The sequence below is a fragment of the Palaemon carinicauda genome, chromosome 18, assembly GCF_036898095.1.
Source record: "Palaemon carinicauda isolate YSFRI2023 chromosome 18, ASM3689809v2, whole genome shotgun sequence".
Classification (NCBI taxonomy): Eukaryota; Metazoa; Arthropoda; class Malacostraca; order Decapoda; family Palaemonidae; genus Palaemon; species Palaemon carinicauda.
Genome location: NC_090742.1, coordinates 106,549,227 through 106,572,600, shown reverse-complemented (window position 1 = coordinate 106,572,600; position 23,374 = coordinate 106,549,227). Strand labels below are relative to the sequence as shown.

Genomic DNA, 23,374 nt, shown 5'->3' with positions numbered 1-23,374 from the left:
AGTCTGCAGGATTTTCTCGTCTTCACTGGATCTTTGAGTCAGTTTTCTGAGAGAGAGAGAGAGAGAGAGAGAGAGAGAGAGAGAGAGAAGACCATTTCAGAATCGTCGTTGTAAACATCTTCGATTGAGCTCCCAAAGTCTGCAGGATTTTCTCATCTTCCTTGGCTCCAGGAATTCTTCGTCTTCAGAGAAATGTGTCAATATTTTTTTCTAATTCTAATGCTATATTCGTTAGCCATGGAAGGCATTGAGTAAATCTTGACTATACAAAATGGTTAGATTTATGACTGACAGACTGATTTTAATGGGATCTTTGACTGCTTTTGGCGTCATGTCATGGTGGTGGGGAGACGAGAATTCACATAGAGAAACAGAAAAATTCTTGGATTCGATGGATCGGGAGGAAATGGAGAGACTGCAACCAGCAGTCTACGATGGGGCAAATTATGTTGCCGAAGAAACTAAGGAACATGCACAATTAGAAGCATCTCAAAAGGATCTAAGTGAAGAGTTGGACGTGGCAGAAGAGGGAATTAAGTTATTTGACGATTTCATCGCTAGAATACACCAAGAGACGGAAACGGCCAATGACTTACAACGCATCTGTGAAGAGGTGCATGGAGCAGAGGAAGAAGAAATTGAGTTATCTACGGACAACATAGCCATATCAGCTTTAAATGCAGAATTAGATAGAGCGAATAAGAAAATTAAGGGTCTTATGGCCAGTCTAGAGAAAGCTGAAAGTCAAAACGATGAACTTCGAGAGGAGCTTTCGGCCAAGACGTTTGTTCAGGTAAGAGAAATGGAGGTAAGTAATAACATCGGTAACTTAGCTTTAATGGATGATTTACAAAGAGCAAATAAGAATATAGAGTCGCTTTTTGTAAGTCTAGAAAAAGCTGAAGCTCGAAACGATCAAATTTGTGATGAGCTTTTCGCTAAGGCATATGTAGAAAAGGAATTAGAAAATGCCCGTGAGGAAATTCGGATACTCGAGAAGAAGCTGGAAAGAGTAACAGAAGATCTCAAGACAGCCAACGAGAAACTTCTGGAAAAGAGCGACTTGGAGGAATACGTCGAAAGTGCTGATAAGGAGATCCGAACACTCTGGGCTGAACTGGACAGTGTTAAGGCTGAAAACAAGAGACTGAAGACCGAAAACGTTGGTCAAAAGGCAGCTTTAGAAAGTGAACTTAATGCTGCAGTCGAGGAGGTCTATAGACTAGGAACTAAATTGGATACTGTCCTGGATGAGAACTGCAAATTGAAGACTGAACTATTAATTAAGAAAGACGTGGTGTGCGATCTGGAGATGGCTGAGGAGGAACTGGAAAAACTCTGGAAAGAATTTGCTGGTGTTAAAGCAGAGAATAGACGACTGAAGAGAGACCTTTCAGAGGAGAGAGCCACAAGAAATGCGTTGATGAAAGCCGACGAGAAGAATAAAATTCTGGAAGAAGAAATTAGGAATCTAACTTCAGTGGCAGACGAATTTGCAATTTATAAGGAAAAGTATCAAGATATGATGGAAAGAAACACGAAGCTGGAGATGGAATTAAACCATAAGAATTATGCTATTAGCCAACTTGTAGACGGTTTCTCTCAAACACACCCCGAGTTGAAGGAATTATATCACATGGACATTTCTGGTGAGCAGACTGGGGATGTAATATGGGATAGCCAGTTGAATAGATTCGCCCTTCAAGAGACGAGAAGGCAGGGCTGGAAAAAAAAAACCAAAGAGGAATTATATCCCAGAGCAAAATATGAAAAAATACTGGGGATTATAATATCGCCATTAAAAAAAAAAAAAAATGGTGATTATAATATCGCCACCAAAAAAAACAAAAAACAAAAAAATGGTGATTATAATATCCCCACCAAAAAAAAACAAAAAACAAAAAAATGGTGATTATAATATCGCCACCAAAAAAAAACAAAAAACAAAAAAATGGTGATTATAACATCGCCACCAAAAAAAGACAAAAAACAAAAAAATGGTGATTATGATATCGCCACCAAAAAAAAAACAAAAAAAAAAAAATGGTGATTATAATATCGCCACCAAAAAAAAAACAAAAAACAAAAAAATGGTGATTATAATATCGCCACCAAAAAAAACAAAAAACAAAAAAATGGTGATTATAATATCGCCACCAAAAAAAAACATAAAACAAAAAATGGTGATTATAATATCGCCACCAAAAAAAAAAAGAATAATGGTGATTATAATATCGCCAACAAAAAAAATAAAAAATATAAAAAATGGTGATTATAATATCGCCACCAAAAAAAAAAAATAAAAATATTTAAAGGAAAAAGGGAATAGAATTTTTGTTTGATTTTATTTGGAAAGGAATTTTTTTTTTCTGTTTAATTTTGTTTGGAAAGGAATAATCTTTTTGTTAAGTTTTGTGCTTCACCCATTCTGGACAGGTTCAGGACATCAGTTTCACTAGAAAGGACACCTGAAACTATTCGGCTTGAAGGACGCTTGGATGGACTGCCCCCAGCTTAAAGGACGCAAGGCTAACTATCCAGCTTGAACGATGCTTGGAATAACCTGGAGGACAACAGAATCTGCAGAGGGAAGGAAACTAGCTGATTCTAGTATGCTGTGTACCTTGATGGACAAGTACAAGATGTCTGTCAAGTGTACATATGGTCGGATATCTAGATCTATTCTTTCGGGTACCAACCTTTGGGTGGTTCTGGGGGAATAATCTAGAAGACTGGCTATGCAGAGGGATGAAGCTGGGATTCTTCTAGTATGCAGACCAGTTCTTGGAGGTTGAACCAAGACATCTTTGGCTGGGAAGAGAAGCTGCATCTTTTGGAGATAGGCATTCATGGTTAGGTGGGCAACATCATTCATCAGTCCAAATTTTTAGGAACTCGCAGCTGTGGAGCATCAAATAGCAGGAGCAGAAGATAGTAACAGCTAACAAAAGTTAGCAGCAGTAGCAGAACCAGCAGCAATGGAAAAGTAACAGTTAGCACTAGCTAGCAGCAGCTGAAGTTAGCAGCAGCATGCAGCAGACGTTAACAGAAGCAGCTAGCAGCAGCTAGGAGCAACAGCAAGCAGCATGTGCTAGCAGCAGCAGCTTGCAGCAGCAACAGTTGCAGTAGCGAGCGACTGCAGCAGAAGCAAGCAGCAGCTGCAGCAGGCTGCAGCAGCAGCAGCAGCAGCTAGCAAAAGCAGCAGCAGCTACCAAAGGTAGCCGCAGCTGCAGCTAGCAAAAGCAGCTGGAGCAGCAGTCTGCAGAAGCAGCAGTAAGCAGCAGCAGCTACCAAAGGTAGCAGCAGCTGCAGCTAGCAAAAGCAGCAGCAATCTGTAAAAGCAGCAGTAAGTAGTAGCAGCAGCCGCAAGCAAGAGCAGCGGTAGCAGCAGCACTAGCAACAGCAGCTTGCAGTGGCAAATAGCAGCAGCTAGTAGCCGAAAGCAACATTGCAGCATACAGCAGCTAGCAATAGCAGAGACTGCAGCTAGCAGCAACAGTAATTAGCAGCTAAAATTGATAGTAGCTAACAGCATCAGTTATGAGAGAGCAGAATCTGCCAACAGCTGGGGGTCGTGAGAAACACCAGGAACAGATGCAGCAAAAAAAAAAGAAAAAAATAAAGAGCAGCAGCAAGAGGAGGAAGAGAAGGAGAAGGAGAAGCAGCAAAAAAACCAAAAAACCTAATAAAAAAAATACTAAAACCCCCCCAAAAAGTATATATAATATAATATCACCACCAAAAAAAAATAAAAACAAAAAAATGGTGATTATAATATCACCACCAAAAAAAACAAAAAACAAAAAAATGGTGATTATAATATCGCCACAAAAAAAACAAAAAACAAAAAAATGGCGATTATAATATCGCCACCAAAAAAAAAAAAAAAAAAAGATCGCCACCAAAAAAAAAGAGAAAAAAGGTGATTATAATATCGCCACCAAAAAAAAAACAAAATACAAAAAAATGGTGATTATAATATCGCCACCAAAAAAAAAAAAAAAAAAGGTGATCACAATATCGCCACCAAAAAAAAAAAAAACAAAATACAAAAAAATGTTGATTATAAAGTCGCCACCAAAAAAAAAAAAAATCGCCACAAAAAAAAAATAATGGTGATTATAATATCGCCACCAAAGAATAAAATAAATGGTGATTATAATATCGCCACAAAAAAAAAAAAAAAGATGGTGATTATAATATCGCCACAAAAAAAAAATGGTGATTATAATATCGCCACAAAAAAAAAAAAAAAATAAAAAATAATAGTGGTGATTATATTTCCACAAAAAAAGAAAAAAAAATGATGATTATGATATCGCCACAAAAAAAAGAATGGTGATTATAATATCGCCACAAAAAAAAAAAAATAATAATGGTGATTATATTTCCACAAAAAAAAGAAAAATGGTGATTATAATATTGCCACCAAAAAAAAAAAAAGAAGAAATGGTGATTATAATATCGCCACAAAAAAAAAAAAAAAAAAAAAAAAATAACTGGTGATTATATTTCCACCAAAAAAAAAATGGTGATTATAATATCGCCACCAAAAAAAAAGAAGAAAAAATGGTGATTATAATATCGCCACCAAAAAAAAAAAAAAAAAAAAAAAATGGTGATTATCATATCGCCACAAAAAAAAAAAAAAAGTGATTATAATATCACCACCAAAAGAAATAAATGGTGATTATGATATCGCCACCTATGAAAAAAAAATTGGTGATTATAATACCGCCACCAAAAAAAAAAAAAAAATAGTGATTATCATATCGCCACAAAAAAAAAAAAGTGATTATAATATCACCACCAAAAGAAATAAATGGTGATTATGATATCGCCACCTAAGAAAAAAAAAATTGGTGATCATAATACCGCCACCAAAAAAAAAAAAAATAAATGGTGATTATAATATCGCCACCAAAAAAAAAAAAAAAAAAAAAGAGGGTGATTATAATATCGCCACCAAGGAAAAAAAAAAAAAAAAAGGTGATTATAATTTCGGCAACAAAAAAAAAAAAAATTATGATTATAACATCACCACAAAAAAAAAGGTGATAATAATATCACCACCAAGAAAAAAAATGTTGATTATAATATCGCCACGAAAAAAAAAAATGGTGATTATAATATCGCCACCAAAAAAAAAATAAAAAAAAAAGGTGATGATAATATCGCCACAAAAAAAGAAAATGAAAAAAAAGGAGATTATAATATCGCCACCAAAAAAAAAAAAAAAGGTGATTATAATATCGCCACCAAAACAAAAAAAAAAAAAAAAAAGGTGATTATAATATCACCACAAAAAAGAAAATTTAAAAAAATGGTGATTATAATATCGCCACAAGAAAAATATCGCAACAAGATGAAGAAAAAAAGGAACTTTGTTTTGAGGAGGAAATATCCTTTGATGTAGGAGTACAGGCCTTCATCATTGAATAAAGTACTGAATCAGTGGGAAGGACCAAGTAGTTGGACCATAGAAGATGAAGAGAAAAAGGAACTTTGTTTTGAGGAGGAAATATCCTTTGATGTAGGAGTACAGGCTTTCATCATTGGATAAAGTACTGACTCAGTTGGAAGGACCAAGTGGTTGGACTATGGAAGATGAAGAGAAAAAGGAACTTTGTTTTAAGGAGGAAATATCCTTTGATGTAGTGGTACAGGCCTTCATCATTGGATAAAGTACTGACTCAGTGGGAAGGACCAAGTAGTTGGACCATAGAAGATGAAGAAAAAAAGGAACTTTGTTTTGAGGAGGAAATATCCTTTGATGTAGGAGTACAGGCCTTCATCATTGGATAAAGTACTGACTCAGTGGGAATGACCAAGTAGGTGGACCATAGAAGATGAAGAGAAAAAGGAACTTTGTTTTGAGGAGGAAATATCCTTTGAATTAGAGGTACACGCCTTCATCATTGGATAAAGTACTGACTCAGTCGGAAGGACCAAGTAGTAGGACCATAGAAGATGAAGAAAAAAAGGAACTTTGTTTTAAGGAGGAAATATCCTTTGATGTAGGAGTACAGGCCTTCACCATTGGATAAAGTACTGACTCAGTTGGAAGGACCAAGTGGTTGGACTATGGAAGATGAAGAGAAAAAGGAACTTTGTTTTGAGGAGGAGATATCCTTTGATGTAGGAGTACAGGCCTTCGTCATTGGATAAAGTACTTACTTAGTTGGAAGGACCAAGTAGTTGGACCATAGAAGATGAAGAAAAAAAAATGATATTTTAATTATAAAATAAATTTTTGAATATACTTACCCGGTGAATATATAATAGCTGCAACTCTGCGGCTCGACAGACAACATACTCAAAAAACTCGCGAGCGATCGCTATGCAGGTTGCGGGTGTGCCCACCAGCGCCAACTGTCGGCCAGATACCACTCTTGTATGTAAACAAAACCTTCAATTCTTCTCGTCCCGCTGTGTCTCTATTGGGGAGGAAGGGAGGGTCATTTAATTTATATATTCACCGGGTAAGTATATTCAAAAATTTATTTTATAATTAAAATATCATTTTTAAATATTTAACTTAGCCGGTGAATATATAATAGCTGATTCACACCCAAGGAGGTGGGTAGAGACCAGAGTTAATTATGTTTACAGCGTATAAGCTAAGAATTTTTTAATTTTGACAGTTATCAATATAACAAAACCAAAATAAATAGGTACCTGGTAAGGAAGTTGACTTAGACGATTACTCTGCCTTGTAAGTCTGTCTTCCTCACGGAGCCCAGCGATCCTCTTAGGATGGTGACAGACTCCCAGGAGCTGAAGTATCAAGGGCTGCAACCCATACAACAGGACCTCATCAAACCCCTAATCTGGGCGCTCTCAAGAAATGACTTTGACCACCCGCCAAATCAACCAGGATGCGAAAGGCTTCTTAGCCTTCCGAACAACCCATAAAAACAATATTAAAAAACATTTCAAGAGACAGATTAAAAGGATATGGAATTAGGGAAGTGTAGTGGTTGAGCCCTCACCCACTACTGCACTCGCTGCTACGAATGGACCCAGTGTGTAGCAGTCCTCGTAAAGAGTCTGGACATCTTTCAAGTAAAATGACGCGAACACTGACTTGCTTCTCCAAAAGGTCGCGTCCATGATACTTTGCAGAGATCTATTTTGCTTGAAGGCCACGGAAGTTGCTATAGCTCTAATCTCGTGCGTCTTAACCTTAAGCAAAGATCGGTCTTCCTCACTCAAGTGTGAATGAGCTTCTCGTATTAACAATCTGATAAAATATGACAAAGCATTCTTTGACATAGGTAAGGATGGTTTCTTAACCGAACACCATAACGCTTCATATTTACCTCGTAAAGGCTTAGTACGAGCTAAATAGAACTTGAGAGCTCTAACGGGGCATAATACTCTCTCTAATTCGTTGCCTACGATCTCTGATAAGCTAGGAATATCAAAAGATTTAGGCCAAGGACGAGAAGGCAGTTCATTCTTGGCTAGGAAACCAAGTTGAAGAGAACAAGTGGCTTTTTCTGTCGAAAAACCGATGTTCTTGCTGAAGGCATGAAGCTCACTGACTCTTTTAGCTGAGGCCAAGCACACCAGGAAAAGAGTCTTAAGAGTGAGATCCTTCAGGGAGGCTGAATGTAAAGGCTCAAACCTGTCTGACATGAGGAATCTTAGGACTACGTCTAAATCCCATCCAGGTGTAGCCAAACGACATTCCTTAGAGGTCTCAAAAGACTTAAGGAGATCTTGTAGATCTTTATTGTTGGAAAGATCTAAGCCTCTATGCCGGAAGACCGAAGCCAACATGCTCCTGTAGCCCTTGATCGTGGGAGCTGAAAGGGAGCGAACTCTTCTCAGGTATAAGAGAAAATCAGCGATTTGGGCTACAGAGGTACTGGACGAGGATACAGATACTGACTTGCACCAGTCTCGGAAGATTTCCCACTTCGATTGGTAAACTCTAATGGTAGAAGCTCTCCTCGCTCTTGCAATCGCACTGGCTGCCTCCTTCGAAAAGCCTCTAGCTCTCGAGAGTCTTTCGATAGTCTGAAGGCAGTCAGACGAAGAGCGTGGAGGCTTTGGTGTAGGCTACCTTCTTTACGTGTGGCTGACGTAATAGGTCTACTCTTAGAGGAAGACTTCTTGGAAAGTCTACCAGCCATCGAAGTACCTCGGTGAACCATTCTCTCGCGGGCCAGAGGGGAGCAACTAACGTCAACCTTGTCCCTTCGTGAGAGGCGAATTTCTGCAGTACCTTGTTGACAATCTTGAATGGTGGGAATGCGTATAGGTCTAGGTGAGACCAATCTAGGAGAAAGGCATCTATATGTATTGCTGCTGGGTCTGGGACTGGAGAGCAATAGATTGGAAGCCTCTTGGTCATCGAGGTTGCAAAGAGGTCTATGGTGGGTTGACCCCAAGTCGCCCAAAGCCTCTTGCACACATCCTTGTGGAGGGTCCATTCGGTTGGAATTACCTGACCTTTCCGACTGAGACAATCTGCTAGAACGTTCAAGTCGCCCTGGATAAACCTCGTTACCAGGGAGATGCCTCGATCTCTTGACCAGATGAGCAGGTCCCTTGCGATCTCGTACAGTGTCAGGGAGTGGGTACCTCCTTGTTTGGAAATGTACGCCAAGGCTGTGGTGTTGTCCGAGTTGACCTCCACCACTTTGTCTCGAAGGAGACTCTCGAAGCTTATCAAGGCCAGGTGAACTGCCAAAAGCTCCTTGCCGTTGATATGCATGCTCCTCTGACTTGAGGTCCACAGACCTGAGCATTCCCGACCGTCCAGTGTCGCACCCCAACCCAAATCCGATGCGTCTGAGAAGAGAACGTGGTTTGGTTTCTGAACTGCTAGGGGAAGTCCCTCTCGTAGACTGATATTGTCTTTCCACCAATTCAGGCAAGTCTTTACTGTTTCGGAAATCGGGATCGAGACCGCCTCTAGCGTCTTGTCCTTTTTCCAGTGAAAAGCTAGATGGAATTGTAGAGGTCGGAGGTGTAGCCTTCCTAGCGAGACAAACTGCTCCAGGGATAATAGAGTTCCTACTAGACTCATCCAATTCCTGACTGAGCAACGTTCTCTCTTCAACATCCTTTGGATTACTAGCAGGGCTTGATCTATTCTGGGGGCCGACGGAAAAGCCCGAAAAACTGGACTGCGAATCTCCATCCCTAAATACAGAATAGTTTGGGATGGGATCAGCTGGGACTTTTCCAAGTTGACCAGAAGTCCCAATTCCTTGGTCAGATCTAAAGTCTAATTGAGATCCTTCAGACAGCGATGACTGGACGAGGCTCTGAGAAGCCAGTCGTCCAAATAAAGGGAGGCTCGGATACCCGATAAATGGAGGAATTTAGCCACATTCCTCATAAGCCTCGTAAACACGAGAGGAGCAGGACTTAGGCCAAAGCACAGGGCCCGAAACTGGTACACCACATTGTCGAAGACGAATCTCAGAAAAGGTTGGGAATCTGAGTGAATGGGGATGTGGAAGTAAGCGTCTCTTAGGTCGAGAGAGACCATCCAGTCTCCCTTTCTGACCGCTGCTAAGACTGACTTCGTGGTCTCCATGGTGAACTTTATCTTTGTGACAAAGACATTCAGAGCACTGACGTCTAGCACCGGTCTCCAACCTCCTGTCTTCTTCGGTACTAGGAAGAGACGGTTGTAAAACCCCGGTGATTGAAGGTCCGAGACTTTGACCACCGCTCCCTTCTCTAGCAAAAGAGACACTTCTAGTTTCAGGGCTTGTCTCTTTGCTTCCTCTCGGTACCTGGGAGAGAGATCGATGGGGGACGTCGCTAGGGGAGGTTTGCGTACAAATGGGATTTTGTACCCCTCTCTGAGCAACCTCACAGACTGTTGATCTGCGCCTCTCTTCTCCCAGGCTTGCCAGAAGTTCTTGAGTCTGGCACCTACTGCTGTCTGAAGCTGCGGGCAGTCAGACTCTGCCCCGCGAGGACTTGGCTCCTTTCCTCTTTCCTCTCTTCCCTTCGGCACGAGTACTTCCCCTGCTGGGGGCTCTGCCACGAAAGGGCGGAATAAACCTGGACGCTGGAGTGTCTATCCTAGGTCTAGCAGACAAGGCAGACGAAGGGGTCCCTTTGCGAGCCGAGGGCGCAACCAAGTCATGGGAGTCCTTCTGCACTAGAGACAACGCTATTTCCTTAACTAAAAGTTCAGGAAACAAGAACTTAGACAAAGGGGCAAAGAGTAGCTCAGATCGTTGACAGGGCGTCACTCCTGCTGACAGAAAAGAGCACAGAGACTCTCGTTTCTTTAGGACTCCTGACGTAAACGAGGCGGAGAGCTCATTGGATCCATCGCGGATGGCCTTATCCATGCAGGACATAATGAGTAAGGAGACATCTCTATCGGCTGATGAGATTTTCCTACTCAAGGCTCCCAAACACCAGTCAAGGAAGTTGAAAACTTCAAAAGCCCTAAAGATGCCTTTAAGTAGATGGTCCAGGTCTGAGGATGACCAACTAATCTTCGGGGGTCTCATGGCTAGGCGGCGGGGAGAGTCTACAAGACTTGAGAAGTCGCCCTGGGCAGAGGCAGGAACTCCCAAGCCGAGAACTTCTCCTGTGGCATACCAGACGCTCAATCTAGACGAGAGTTTAGATGGGGGGAAGGCAAAGGCCGTCTTCCCTAAACTCCTCTTGGTTTCCAACCAATCGCCTAACAGCCGTAAAGCTCTCTTGGATGAGCGAGAGAGAACGAGTTTTGTAAAGGCTGGCATGGCAGCAGGTACGCCTAAAACAAACTCAGACGGCGGCGAACGAGGAGCCACAGAGACAAAGTGTTCAGGGAACAACTCTTTAAAAATGAGCATGACTTTTTTAAAGTCCATAGATGGCGGAACTGCTCTAGGCTCATCAATATCTGAAGGATGATCCTCAGGCTGAGGGTCAGCAACGTCCTCATCCGAAAGTTCCTCATCTGATAACTGATGAGAAACAAGCAAAGGGGTTGGCAATGCTTGATACGCAGCGTCCGCCCGCACTGGTGTATAAGTGGCGGAGCAGGACGCAGCGTCCTGAAACTGCTGAACAGTCTGGGAACTGTCAACAACAACAGGTGCGTGAGGACGCACAGCGTCCACCCGAGACTGCTTAGACCGCCTGGGTTGTGCAGTCAAAACAACTCTAGGTTGCGGAGGTTGACGCACCGCGTCAAAACAAGTCAACTCTGATGGTTGGCGAACGTCCTGAACGTCACCAGGCGCATCAGCGAGTTGCCTAACGTCCACATGCGGCTGAAAATCCACACGAGATCGCATCGGGTGTGGTACAACCCCAACTGGTTGACGTGAGATGGCTACACCAACGTCAACAGGACGCACAACAGAACGCTTGGGTGGCTGAAGGCCAGTATCTCCATGAGATAAACGGCTAGGTTCAACGGAAACCTTCTCTGCGTTGTAGTCTGCCATAAGGGACGCAAGCTTAGACTGCATGTCCTGCAGTATAACCCATTTAGGGTCTACGGTAACGGGTGCGGTAACAGACGGGGTTAGCGCCTGAGACGGCACAACTTTGCCTTGCTTAGACGGCGAGCAGTCATCCGATGACAGCAACGGGTCCGAACTGTCCCAATGACTACATCCAGGACGTTGGACCTCTCCTAAAGGGACCGACTTGCGTTTCAGAGGCCTAGAAACCTTGCTCCATGGTTTCTTGCGTGAAAAGCCTTCGGAAGACGAGGTAAAAATGGGCTCTCTCGTCTTATGGTAGGGGCGATCTTGACGAGATACGCCTGATACCAAAGAGGGAACGTCTGTTCGCTGATCAAGGCCTCTCGAACCCATAAGTCGTACGACATTGCTTCTCCCCTGGGCTTGGGAGCTTGCAAGAGGTCCCGGACTAGGTGAACGACAGGCACGAACAGACGAACCCTCGGTCGCAACACAGTTCACAACACTTTGCGCACTAATCACTTTCCCACTTTCCGCCGTGGCACTATGGCACTTAAGTTCCTTCACGTCAGCCATGAGTTGATTACGGTCACTTGCTAACGCTTCAACTCTCTCCCCCAAGGCATGAATAGCACGTAACATGTCTTGCATAGACGGTTCCTGAGTGCTAGAAGGGGGGTTAGGAACAACCACTACAGGGGAAGGATTAGGTTCAGGGGCATGTGGAGAGGAAAAATCTACGGACCTAGATGAACTTCTCCTTACCCTATCTCTCTCTAGTCTGCGTGTATACTTATCATATTTGAGCCAATCAAATTCCGAAAGGCCCACGCATTCCTCACACCGATCTCCCAATTGACAGGTTTTACCCCGACAATTGGAACAAACAGTATGAGGGTCGAGAGAAGCCTTTGGAAGACGCCTATTACAGTCCCTAGCATTACACTTTCGAAATCTAGGTACTTGAGAAGGGTCAGCCATTTTGAATTAGTCAAAGAAAAATTCCAAAAACAATCCAAGTCATCAATAAATAATCCGATTCAATAAAGAGTTCAAGAGTTTATGTTGAGGAAAAACACCTGTACTGCGAAAGCTCAAACCAAAATAAAGTACTTCACCAAATATGATGGGAAAACTCCAGGTTCTACAGCGAGTATAAATACGTCTTGTCGTCAACGTCGACAGAGAAGAATTGAAGGTTTTGTTTACATACAAGAGTGGTATCTGGCCGACAGTTGGCGCTGGTGGGCACACCCGCAACCTGCATAGCGATAGCTCGCGAGTTTTTTGAGTATGTTGTCTGTCGAGCCGCAGAGTTGCAGCTATTATATATTCACCGGCTAAGTTAAATATTTAAAAAGGAACTTTGTTTTAAGGAGGAAATATCCTTTGATGTAGGAGTACAGGCCTTCATCATTGGATAAAGTACTGACTCAGTGGGAAGGGCCAATTAGTTGGACTATGGAAGATGAAGAGAAAACGGAACTTTGTTTTGAGGAGGAAATATCCTTTGATGTAAAGGTACAGGCCTTCATCATTGGATAAAGTAATGAATCACTGGGAAGGACCAAGTAGTTGGACCATAGAAGATGAAGAGAAAAAGGAACTTTGTTTTGAGGAGGAAATATCCTTTGATGTAGAGTACAAGCCTTCATCGTTGGATAAAGTACTGACTCAGTTGGAAGGACCAAGTAGTTGGACTATGGAAGATGAAGAGAAAAAGGAACTTTGTTTTGAGGAGGAAATATTCTTTGATGTAGAGGTACAGGCCTTCATCATTGGATAAAGTACTAAATCAGTGGGAAGGACCAAGTAGTTAGACCATAGAAGATGAAGAGAAAAAGGAACTTTGTTTTGAGGAGGAAATATCCTTTGATGTAGGAGTACAGGCCTTCATCATTGGATAAAGTACTGACTCAGTGGGAAGGACCAAGAAGTTGGACCATAGAAGATGAAGAGAAAAAGGAACTTTGTTTTAAGGAGGAAATATCCTTTGATGTAGGAGTACAGGCCTTCATCATTGGATAAAGTACTGACTCAGTTGGAAGGACCAAGTGGTTGGACTATGGAAGATGAAGAGAAAAAGGAACTTTGTTTTGAGGAGGAAATATCCTTTGATGTAGGAGTACAGGCCTTCATCACTGGATAAAGTACTGACTCAGTGAGAAGGACCAAATAGTTGGACCATAGAAGATGAAGAGAAAAAGGAACTTTGTTTTGAGGAGGAAATATCGTTTGATGTAGGAGTAAAGGCCTTCATCATTGGATAAAGTACTGACTCATTTGGAAGGACCAAGTAGTTGGACTATGGAATATGAAGAGAAAAATGAACTTTGTTTTGAATAGGAAATATTCTTTGATGTAGGAGTACAGGCCTTCATCATTGGATAAAGTACTGACTCAGTGGGAAGGACCAAGTAGTTGGACTATGGAATATGAAGAGAAAAAGGAACTTTGTTTTGAGGAGGAAATATCCTTTGAGTTAGGCGTACAGGCCTTCATCATTGAACTAAGTACTGAACCATTGGGAAGGACCAAGTAGTTGGACCATAGAAGATGAAGATAAAAAGGAACTTTGTTTTGAGGAGGAGATATCCTTTGATGTAGGAGTACAGGCCTTCATCATTGGATAAAGTACTGACTCAGTGGGAAGGACCAGGTAGTAGGACCATAGAAGATGAAGAGAAAAAGGAACTTTGTTTTGAGGAGGAAATATCCTTTGATGTAGGAGCACAGGCCTTCATCATTGGATAAAGTACTGACTCAGTGGGAAGGACCAAGTAGTTGGACCATAAAAGATGAAGAGATAAAGGAACTTTGTTTTGAGGAGGAAATATCATTTGATGTAGGAGTACAGGCCTTCATCATTGGATAAAGTACTGACTCAGTGGGAAGGACCAAGTAGTTGGACCATAGAAGATGAAGAGAAAAAGGAACTTTGTTTTGAGGAGGAAATATCCTTTGATATAGGAATAAAGGCCTTCATCATTGGATAAAGTACTGACTCAGTTGGAAGGAGCAAGTAGTTGGACTATGAAATATGAAGAGAAAAAGGAACTTTGTTTTGAGGAGGAGATATCCTTTGATGTAAGAGTACAGGCTTTCATCATTGGATAAAGTACTGACTCAGTTGGAAGGACCAAGTAGCTGGACTATGGAAGATGAAGAGAAAAAGGAACTTTGTTTTGAGGAGGAATTATCCTTTGATGTAGGAGTAAAGGCCTTCATCATTGGATAAAGTACTGACTCATTTGGAAGGACCAAGTAGTTGGACTATGGAATATGAAGAGAAAAATGAACTTTGTTTTGAATAGGAAATATTCTTTGATGTAGGAGTACAGGCCTTCATCATTGGATAAAGTACTGACTCAGTGGGAAGGACCAAGTAGTTGGACCAGAGAAGATGAAAAGAAAAAGGAACTTTGTTTTGTGGAGGAAATATCCTTTGATGTAGGAGTAAAGGCCTTCATCATTAGATAAAGTACTGACTCAGTTGGAAGGACCAAGTAGTTGGACTATGGAAGATGAAGAAAAAAAGGAACTTTGTTTTGAGGAGGAAATATCCTTTGATGTAGGAGTACAGGCCTTCATCATTGGATAAAGTACTGACTCAGTGGGAAGGACCAAATAGTTGGACCATAGAAGATGAAGAGAAAAAGGAACTTTGTTTTGAGGAGGAAATATCCTTTGATGTAGGAGTAAAGGCCTTCATCATTGGATAAAGCACTGACTCAGTGGGAAGGACCAAGTAGTTGGACTATGGAAGATGAAGAGAAAAAGGAACTTTGTTTTGAGGAGGAAATATCCTTTGATGTAGGAGTACAGGCCTTCATCATTGGATAAAGTACTGACCCAGTTGGAAGGACCAAGTAGTTGGACTATGGAAGATGAAGAGAAAAAGGAACTTTGTTTTGAGGAGGAAATATCATTTGATGTAGGAGTACAGGCTTTCATCATTGGATAAAGTACTGACTCAGTGGGAAGGACCAAGTAGTTGAACTATGGATGATGAAGAGAAAAAGGAACTTTGTTTTGAGGAGGAGATATCCTTTGATGTAGGAGTACAGGCCTTCATCATTGGATAAAGTACTGAATCAGTGGGAAGGACCAAGTAGTTGGACCAGAGAAGATGAAGAGAAAAAGGAACTTTGTTTTGAAAAGGATATATCCTTTGATGTAGGAGTACAGGCCTTCATCATTGGATAAAATACTGACTCAGTTGGAAGGACCAAGTAGTTGGACCATAGAAGATGAAGAGAAAAAGGAACTTTGTTTTGAGGAGGAAATATCCTTTGATGTAGGAGTAAAGGCCTTCATCATTGGATAAAGTACTGACTCAGTGGGAAGGACCAAGTAGTTGGACTATGGAAGATAAAGAGAAAAAGGAACTTTGTTTTGAGGAGGAAATATCCTTTGATGTAAGAGTACAGGCCTTCATCATTGGATAAAGTACTCAGTTGGAAGGACCAAGTAGTTGGACTATGGAAGATGAAGAGAAAAAGGAACTTTGTTTTGAGGAAGAAATATCCTTTGATATAGGAGTAAAGGCCTTCATCATTGGATAAAGTACTGACTCAGGGGGAAGGACCAAGTAGGTGGACCATAGAAGATGAAGAGAAAAAGGAACTTTGTTTTGAGGAGGAGATATCCTTTGATGTAGGAGTACAGGCCTTCATCATTGGATGAAGTACTGACTCAGTGGGAAGCACCAAATAGTTGGACCATAAAAGATGAAGAGGAAAAGAAACAACTTTGTTTTGAGGAGGAAATATCCTTTGATGTAGGAGTAAAGGCCTTCATCATTGGATAAATTACTGACTCAGTTAAAAGGCCCAAGTAGTTGGACTATGGAAGATGAAGAGAAAAAGGAACTTTGTTTTGAGGAGGAGATATCCTTTGATGTAGGAGTACAGGCTTTCATCATTGGATAAAGTACTGACGCAGTTGGAAGGACCAAGTAGTTGGACTATGGAAGATGAAGAGAAAAAGGAACTTTGTTTTGAGGAGGAAATATCCTTTGATGTAGGAGTACAGGCCTTCATCATTGGATTAAGTACTGAATTAGTGGGAAGGACCAAGTAGTTGGACTATGGAAGATGAAGAGAAAAAGGAACTTTGTTTTGAGGAGGAAATATCCTTTGATGTAGCAGTACAGGCCTTCATCATTAGATAAAGTACTGACTCAGTGGGAAGGACCAAATAGTTGGACCATTGAAGATGAAGAGATAAAAGAACTTTGTTTTGAGGAGAAAATATCCTTTGATGTAGGAGTAAAGGCCTTCATCATTGGATAAAGTACTGACTCAGTTGGAAGGACCAAGTAGTTGAACTATGGAAGATGAAGAGAAAAAGGAACTTTGGTTTGAGGAGGAAATATCCTTTGATGTAGGAGTACAGGCCTTCATCATTGGATAAAGTACTGACTCAGTGTGAAGGACCAAATAGTTGGACCATAGAAGATGAAGAGATAAAGGAACTTTGTTTTGAGGAGGAAATATCCTTTGATGTATGAGTACACGCCTTCATCATTGGATAAAGTACTGACTCAGTTGGAAGGACCAAGTAGTTGGACTCTAGAAGATGAAGAGAAAAAGGAACTTTGTTTTGAGGAGGAGATATCCTTTGATGTAGCAGTACAGGCCTTCATCATTAGATAAAGTACTGACTCAGTGGGAAGGACCAAGTAGTTGGACTATGGAAGAGGAAGAGAAAAAGGAACTTTGTTTTGAGGAGGAAATATCATTTGATGTAGGAGTACAGGCCTTCATCATTGGATAAAGTACTGACTCAGTTGGAAGGACCAAGTAGTTGGACTATGGAAGATGAAGAGAAAAAGTAACTTTGTTTTCAGGAGGAAATATTCTTTGATGTAGGAATACAGGCCTTCATCATTGGATAAAGTACTGACTCAGTGGGGAGGACCAAGTAGTTGGACTATGGAAGATGAAGAGAAAAAGGAACTTTGTTTTGAGGAGGAAATATCCTTTGATGTAGGAGTACAGGCCTTCATCATTGGATAAAGTACTGACTCATTTGGAAGGACCAAGTAGTTGGACTATGGAAGATGAAGAGAAAAAGGAACTTTGTTTTGAGGAGGAAATATCCTTTGATGTAGGAGTACAGGCCTTCATCATTGGATAAAGTACTGAGTCAGTTGGAAGGACCAAGTAGTTGGACCATAGAAGATGAAGAGAAAAAGGAACTTTGTTTTGAGGAGGAAATATCCTTTGATGTAGGAGTAAAGGCTTTCATCGTTGGATAAAGCAATGACTCAGTTGGAAGGACCAAGTAGTTGGTCTATGGAAGATGAAGAGAAAATGGAACTTTGTTTTGAGGAGGAAATATTTTTTGATGTAGGAGTACTGGCCTTCATCATTGGATAAAGTACTGACTCAGTTGGAAGGACCAAGTATGTGGACCATATAAGAAGAAGAGAAAAAGGAACTTTGTTTTGAGGAGGAAATATCCTTTGATGTAGGAGTACAGGCCTTCATCATTGGATAAATTACTGACTCAGTGGGAAGGACCAAGTATGTGGACCATATAAGAAGAAGAGAAAAAGGAACTTTGTTTTGAGGAGGAAATATCCTTTGATGTAGGAGTACAGGCCTTCATCATTGGATAAATTACTGACTCAGTGGGAAGGACCAAGTATGTGGACCATATAAGAAGAAGAGAAAAAGGAACTTTGTTTTGAGGAGGAAATATCCTTTGATGTAGGAGTAAAGGCTTTCATCATTGGATAAAGCAATGACTCAGTTGGAAGGGCCAAGTAGTTGGACTATGGAAGATGAAGAGAAAACGGAACTTTGTTTTGAGGAGGAAATATCCTTTGATGTAAAGGTACAGGCCTTCATCATTGGATAAAGTACTGAATCAGTGGGAAGGACCAAATAGTTGGACCATAGAAGATGAAGAGAAAAAGGAACTTTGTTTTGAGGAGGAAATATCCTTTGATGTAGGAGTACAGGCCTTCATCATTGGATAAAGTACTGACTCAGTTAAAAGGCCCAAGTAGTTGGACTATGGAAGATGAAGAGAAAAAGGAACTTTGTTTTGAGGAGGAGATATCCTTTGATGTAGGAGTACAGGCTTTCATCATTGGATAAAGTACTGACGCAGTTGGAAGGACCAAGTAGTTGGACTATGAAGGATGAAGAGAAAAAGGAACTTTGTTTTGAGGAGGAAATATCCTTTGATGTAGGAGTACAGGCCTTCTTCATTGGATAAACTACTGACTCAGTTGGAAGGACCAAGTAGTTGGACTATGGAAGATGAAGAGAAAAAGGAACTTTGTTTTGAGGAGGAAATATCCTTCGATGTAGGAGTACAGGCCTTCATCATTGGATAAAGTACTGACTCAGTTGGAAGGACTAAGTAGTTGGACTATGGAAGATGAAGAGAAAAAGGAACTTTGTTTTGAGGAGGAAATATCCTTTGATGTATGAGTACAGGCCTTCATCATTGGATAAAGTACCGAATCAGTGGGAAGGACCAAGTAGTCTGACCATAGAAGATGAAGAGAAAAAGGAACTTTGTTTTGAGGAGGAAATATCATTTGATGTAGGAGTACAGGCCTTCATCATTGGATAAATTACTGACTCAGTGGGAAGGACCAAGTATGTGGACCATATAAGAAGAAGAGAAAAAGGAACTTTGATTTGAGGAGGAAATATCCTTTGATGTAGGAGTACAGGCCTTCATCATTGGATAAAGTACTGACTCAGTGGGAAGGACCAAATAGTTGGACCATAGAAGATGAAGAGAAAAATAACTTTGTTTTGAGGAGGAATTATCCTTCGATGTAGGAGTACAGGCCTTCATTATTGGATAAAGTACTGACTCAGTGGGAAGGACAAAGTAGGTGGACCATAGAGGATGAAGAGAAAAAGGAACTTTGTTTTGAGGAGGAAATATCCTTTGATGTAGGAGTACAGGCCTTCATCATTGGATAAACTACTGACTCAGTTGGAAGGACCAAGTAGTTGGACTATGGAAGATGAAAAGAAAAAGGAACTTTGTTTTGAGGAGGAAATATCCTTCGATGTAGGAGTACAGGCCTTCATCATTGGATAAAGTACTGACTCAGTTGGAAGGACCAAGTAATTAGACTATAGAAGATGAAGAGAAAAAGGAACTTTGTTTTGAGGAGGAAATATCCTTTGATGTAGGAGTACAGGCCTTCATCATTGGATAAAGTACCGAATCAGTGGGAAGGACCAAGTAGTCTGACCATAGAAGATGAAGAGAAAAAGGAACTTTGTTTTGAGGAGGAAATATCCTTTGATGTAGGAGTACAGGCATTCATCATTGGATAAAGTACTGACTCAGTGGGAAGGACTAAGTAGTTGGACTATGGAAGATGAAGAGAAAAAGGAACTTTGTTTTGAGGAGGAAATATCCTTCGATGTAGGAGTACAGGCCTTCATCATTGGATAAAGTACCGAATCAGTGGGAAGGACCAAGTAGTTGGACCAAAGAAGATGAAGAGAAAAAGGAACTTTGTTTTGAGGAGGAAATATCCTTTGATGTAGGAATACAGGCCTTCAGCATTGGATAAAGTACTGACTCAGTGGGAAGGACCAAGTAGTTGGACTATGGAAGATGAAGAGAAAAAGGAACTTTGTTTTGAGGAGGAGATATCCTTTGATGTAGGAGTACAGGCTTTCATCATTGGATAAAGTACCGACTCAGTTGGAAGGACCAAGTAGTTGGACTATGGAAGATGAGAAATATCCTTTGATGTAGGAGTAAAGGCCTTCATCATTGGATAAAGTACTGACTCCTTTGGAATGACCAAGTAGTTGGACTATGGAAGATGAAGAGAAAAAGGAACTTTGTTTTGAGGAGGAAATATCCTTTGATGTAGGAGTACAGGCCTTCATCATTGGATAAAGTACTGACTCAGTTGGAAGGACCAAGTAGTTGGACTATGGAAGATGAAGAGAAAAAGGAACTTTTTTTTGAGGAGGAAATATCCTTTGACGTAGGACTACAGGCCTTCGTCATTGGATAAAGTACTGACTCATTTGGAAGGACCAAGTAGTTGGACTATGGAATATGAAGAGAAAAAGGAACTTTGTTTTGAGGAGGAAATATTCCTTGATGTAGGAGTACAGGCCTTCATCGTTGGATAAAGTACTGACTCAGTGGGAAGGACCAAGTAGTTGGACCATAGAAGATGAAGAGAAAAAGGAACTTTGTTTTGAGGAGGAAATATCCTTTGATGTAGGAGTACAGGCCTTCATCATTGGATAAAGTACTTACTCAGTGGGAAGGACCAAGTAGGTGGACCATAGAAGATGAAGAGAAAAAGGAACTTTGTTTTGAATGGGAAATATCCTTTGAAGTAGAGGTACAGGCTTTCATCATTGGATAAAGTACTGAATCAGTGGGAAGGACCAAGTAGTTGGACCATAGAAGATGAAGAGAAAAAGGAACTTTGTTTTGAGGAGGAGATATCCTTTGATGTAGGAGTACAGGCCTTCATCATTGGATAAAGTACTGACTCAGTTGGAAGGACCAAGTAGTTGGACCATAGAAGATGAAGAGAAAAAAGAAATTTGTTTTGAGGAGGAAATATCCTTTGATGTAGGAGTAAAGGCCTTCATCATTGGATAAAGCACTGACTCAGTTGGAAGGACCAAGTAGTTGGACTCTGGAAGATGAAGAGAAAAAGGAACTTTGTTTTGAGGAGGAAATATCCTTTGATGTAGGAGTACAGGCCTTCATCATTGGATAAAGTACTGACTCAGTTGGAAGGACCAAGTAGTTGGACTATGGAAGATGAAGAGAAAAAGGAACTTTGTTTTGAGGAGGAAATATCCTTTGATGTAGGAGTACATGCCCTCATCATTGGATAAAGTACTGACTCAGTGGGAAGGACCAAGTAGGTGGACCATAGAAGATGAAGAGAAAAATGAACTTTGTTTTGAGGAGGAAATATCCTTTGATGTAGGAGTACCGGCCTTCATCATTGGATAAAGTACCGAATCAGTGGGAAGGACCAAGTAGTTGGACCATAGAAGATGGAGAGAAAAAGGAACTTTGTTTTGAGGAGGAGATATCCTTTGATGTAGGAGTACAGGCCTTCATCATTGGATAAAGTACTGACTCAGTGGGAAGGACCAAGTAGTTGGACCAAAGAAGATGAAGAGAAAAAGGAACTTTGTTTTGAGGAGGAAATATCATTTGATGTAGGAGTACAGGCCTTCATCATTGGATAAAGTACTGACTCAGTGGGAAGGACCAAGTAGTTGGACCATAGAAGATGAAGAGAAAAAGGAACTTTGTTTTGAGGAGGAAATATCCTTTGATATAGGAGTAAAGGCCTTCATCATTGGATAAAGTACTGACTCAGTTGGAAGGACCAAGTAGTTGGACTATGGAAGATGAAGAAAAAAAGGAACTTTGTTTTGAGGAGGAGATATCCTTTGATGTAGGAGTACAGGCTTTCATCATTGGATAAAGTACTGACTCAGTGGGAAGGACCAAGTAGTTGGACTATGGAAGATGAAGAGAAAAATTGAACTTTGTTTTGAGGAGGAAATATCCTTTGATGTAGGAGTACAGGCCTTCATCATTGGATAAAGTACTGACTCAGTGGGAAGGACCAAATAGTTGGACCATAGAAGATGAAGAGGAAAAGAAACTTTGTTTTGAGGAGGAAATATCCTTTGATGTAGGAGTAAAGGCCTTCATCATTGGATAAAGTACTGACTCAGTTGAAAGGACCAAGTAGTTAGACTATGGAAGATGAAGAGAAAAGGGAACTTTGTTTTGAGGAGGAGATATCCTTTGATGTAGGAGTACAGGCTTTCATCATTGGATAAAGTACTGACTCAGTGGGAAGGACCAAGTAGTTGGACTATGGAAGATGAAGAGAAAAAGGAACTTTGTTTTGAGGAGAAAATATCCTTTGATATAGGAATACAGGCCTTCATCATTGGATTAAGTACTGAATCATTGAGAAGGACCAAGTAGTTGGACTATGGAAGATGAAGAGAAAAAGGAACTTTGATTTGAGGAGGAAATATCCTTTGATGTAGCAGTACAGGCCTTCATCATTAGATAAAGTACTGACTCAGCTTCTGAAGGAACCTTCCATCAGGACGTCATGGCTTGAGCCCAAAAACCCCTTGTATACGTCCTAGAAGGCGAAAAACATATGTGCAATCACTGAATCTTATATGTATAAATGCCTAATACCTTCATTTCGTTACTTAACACTAGGAACACTTATTATATCATGCATGAGAGTAAACAAAACTACCTAGAATATCGAGCCTAGGGGCTAGGCTAGCAATCTAGCATACGAATCGGCTACCTACACTCGCCGAAATTGAATACTGTCAGCATAATATAACTAATTCCTAGCAATTAAGACTAAATAACTAATACTGATAATTAGTTATAAGACCGGGAAGGTTGTTCTGGCTAACTAAATAAAGCATGCGAAGTGAACAACAGGGTCAGCGTCATAACGCCTCCGGTCAAGGCACTGCTACGCCACAATACACGGTATTTTAAGATAAAAAGACGTTACTTTACGGCTAGAGCTGATTTATACAAAGCAAGAATATGGTATTCAACTTTCCAGAAGAAAGCGAGGCAGAAGATTGCGACATGATGGATCACTTAGCGAAAAACTGGGAAAAAGCACCTGATCATAAACACTACGTGAGAAGGAATGAGGATGGCGTGCAACGGTGACGTCAACCAAGATGACGGCCAACATGGCGACCGGATGTTGACGTCGCCGAGTACCGTAACAGTAACGAAGGAGGAGAATTTAGTAACGGCTCCTCCCATAACTTGCCACACTTCCCCCTCGAAGCGTAAACGCTATGTGGGGTGCTGATAGCTATGTGGCGTGTCAAGCATACGTCCCCTGTTATTATACGATATCCTAAAGCGAAATTTTATGGGTACTCACGCCAGAAGTTAGAATTCTGTGAAACCTTTAGTTT

General features: G+C 40.9%; 1 protein-coding gene across 1 annotated transcript; it reads left to right on the top strand.

Annotated features, from left to right (window-relative positions):
* Positions 1-271: 271 nt before the first annotated feature.
* On the top strand, positions 272-23,117 carry LOC137657475 (flagellar attachment zone protein 1-like). Its single transcript, XM_068391814.1, has 3 exons — positions 272-1,012; positions 1,175-1,649; positions 23,005-23,117. The coding sequence occupies exons 1-3, from the start codon at positions 272-274 to the stop codon at positions 23,115-23,117; spliced, it is 1,329 nt and encodes a 442-aa protein (XP_068247915.1).
* Positions 23,118-23,374: the final 257 nt, after the last annotated feature.

Excerpts from the sequence above, each read along its gene's own strand:
- LOC137657475 (XM_068391814.1), top strand. The coding sequence starts at position 272 with ATGGTTAGATTTATGACTGACAGACTGATTTTAATGGGATCTTTGACT. Across the intron at positions 1,013-1,174 it reads TCGAGAAGAAGCTGGAAAGA|GCAGCTTTAGAAAGTGAACT; the intron begins GTAACAGAAGAT and ends GTTGGTCAAAAG. Across the intron at positions 1,650-23,004 it reads ATATCACATGGACATTTCTG|AAGAAAGCGAGGCAGAAGAT; the intron begins GTGAGCAGACTG and ends TCAACTTTCCAG.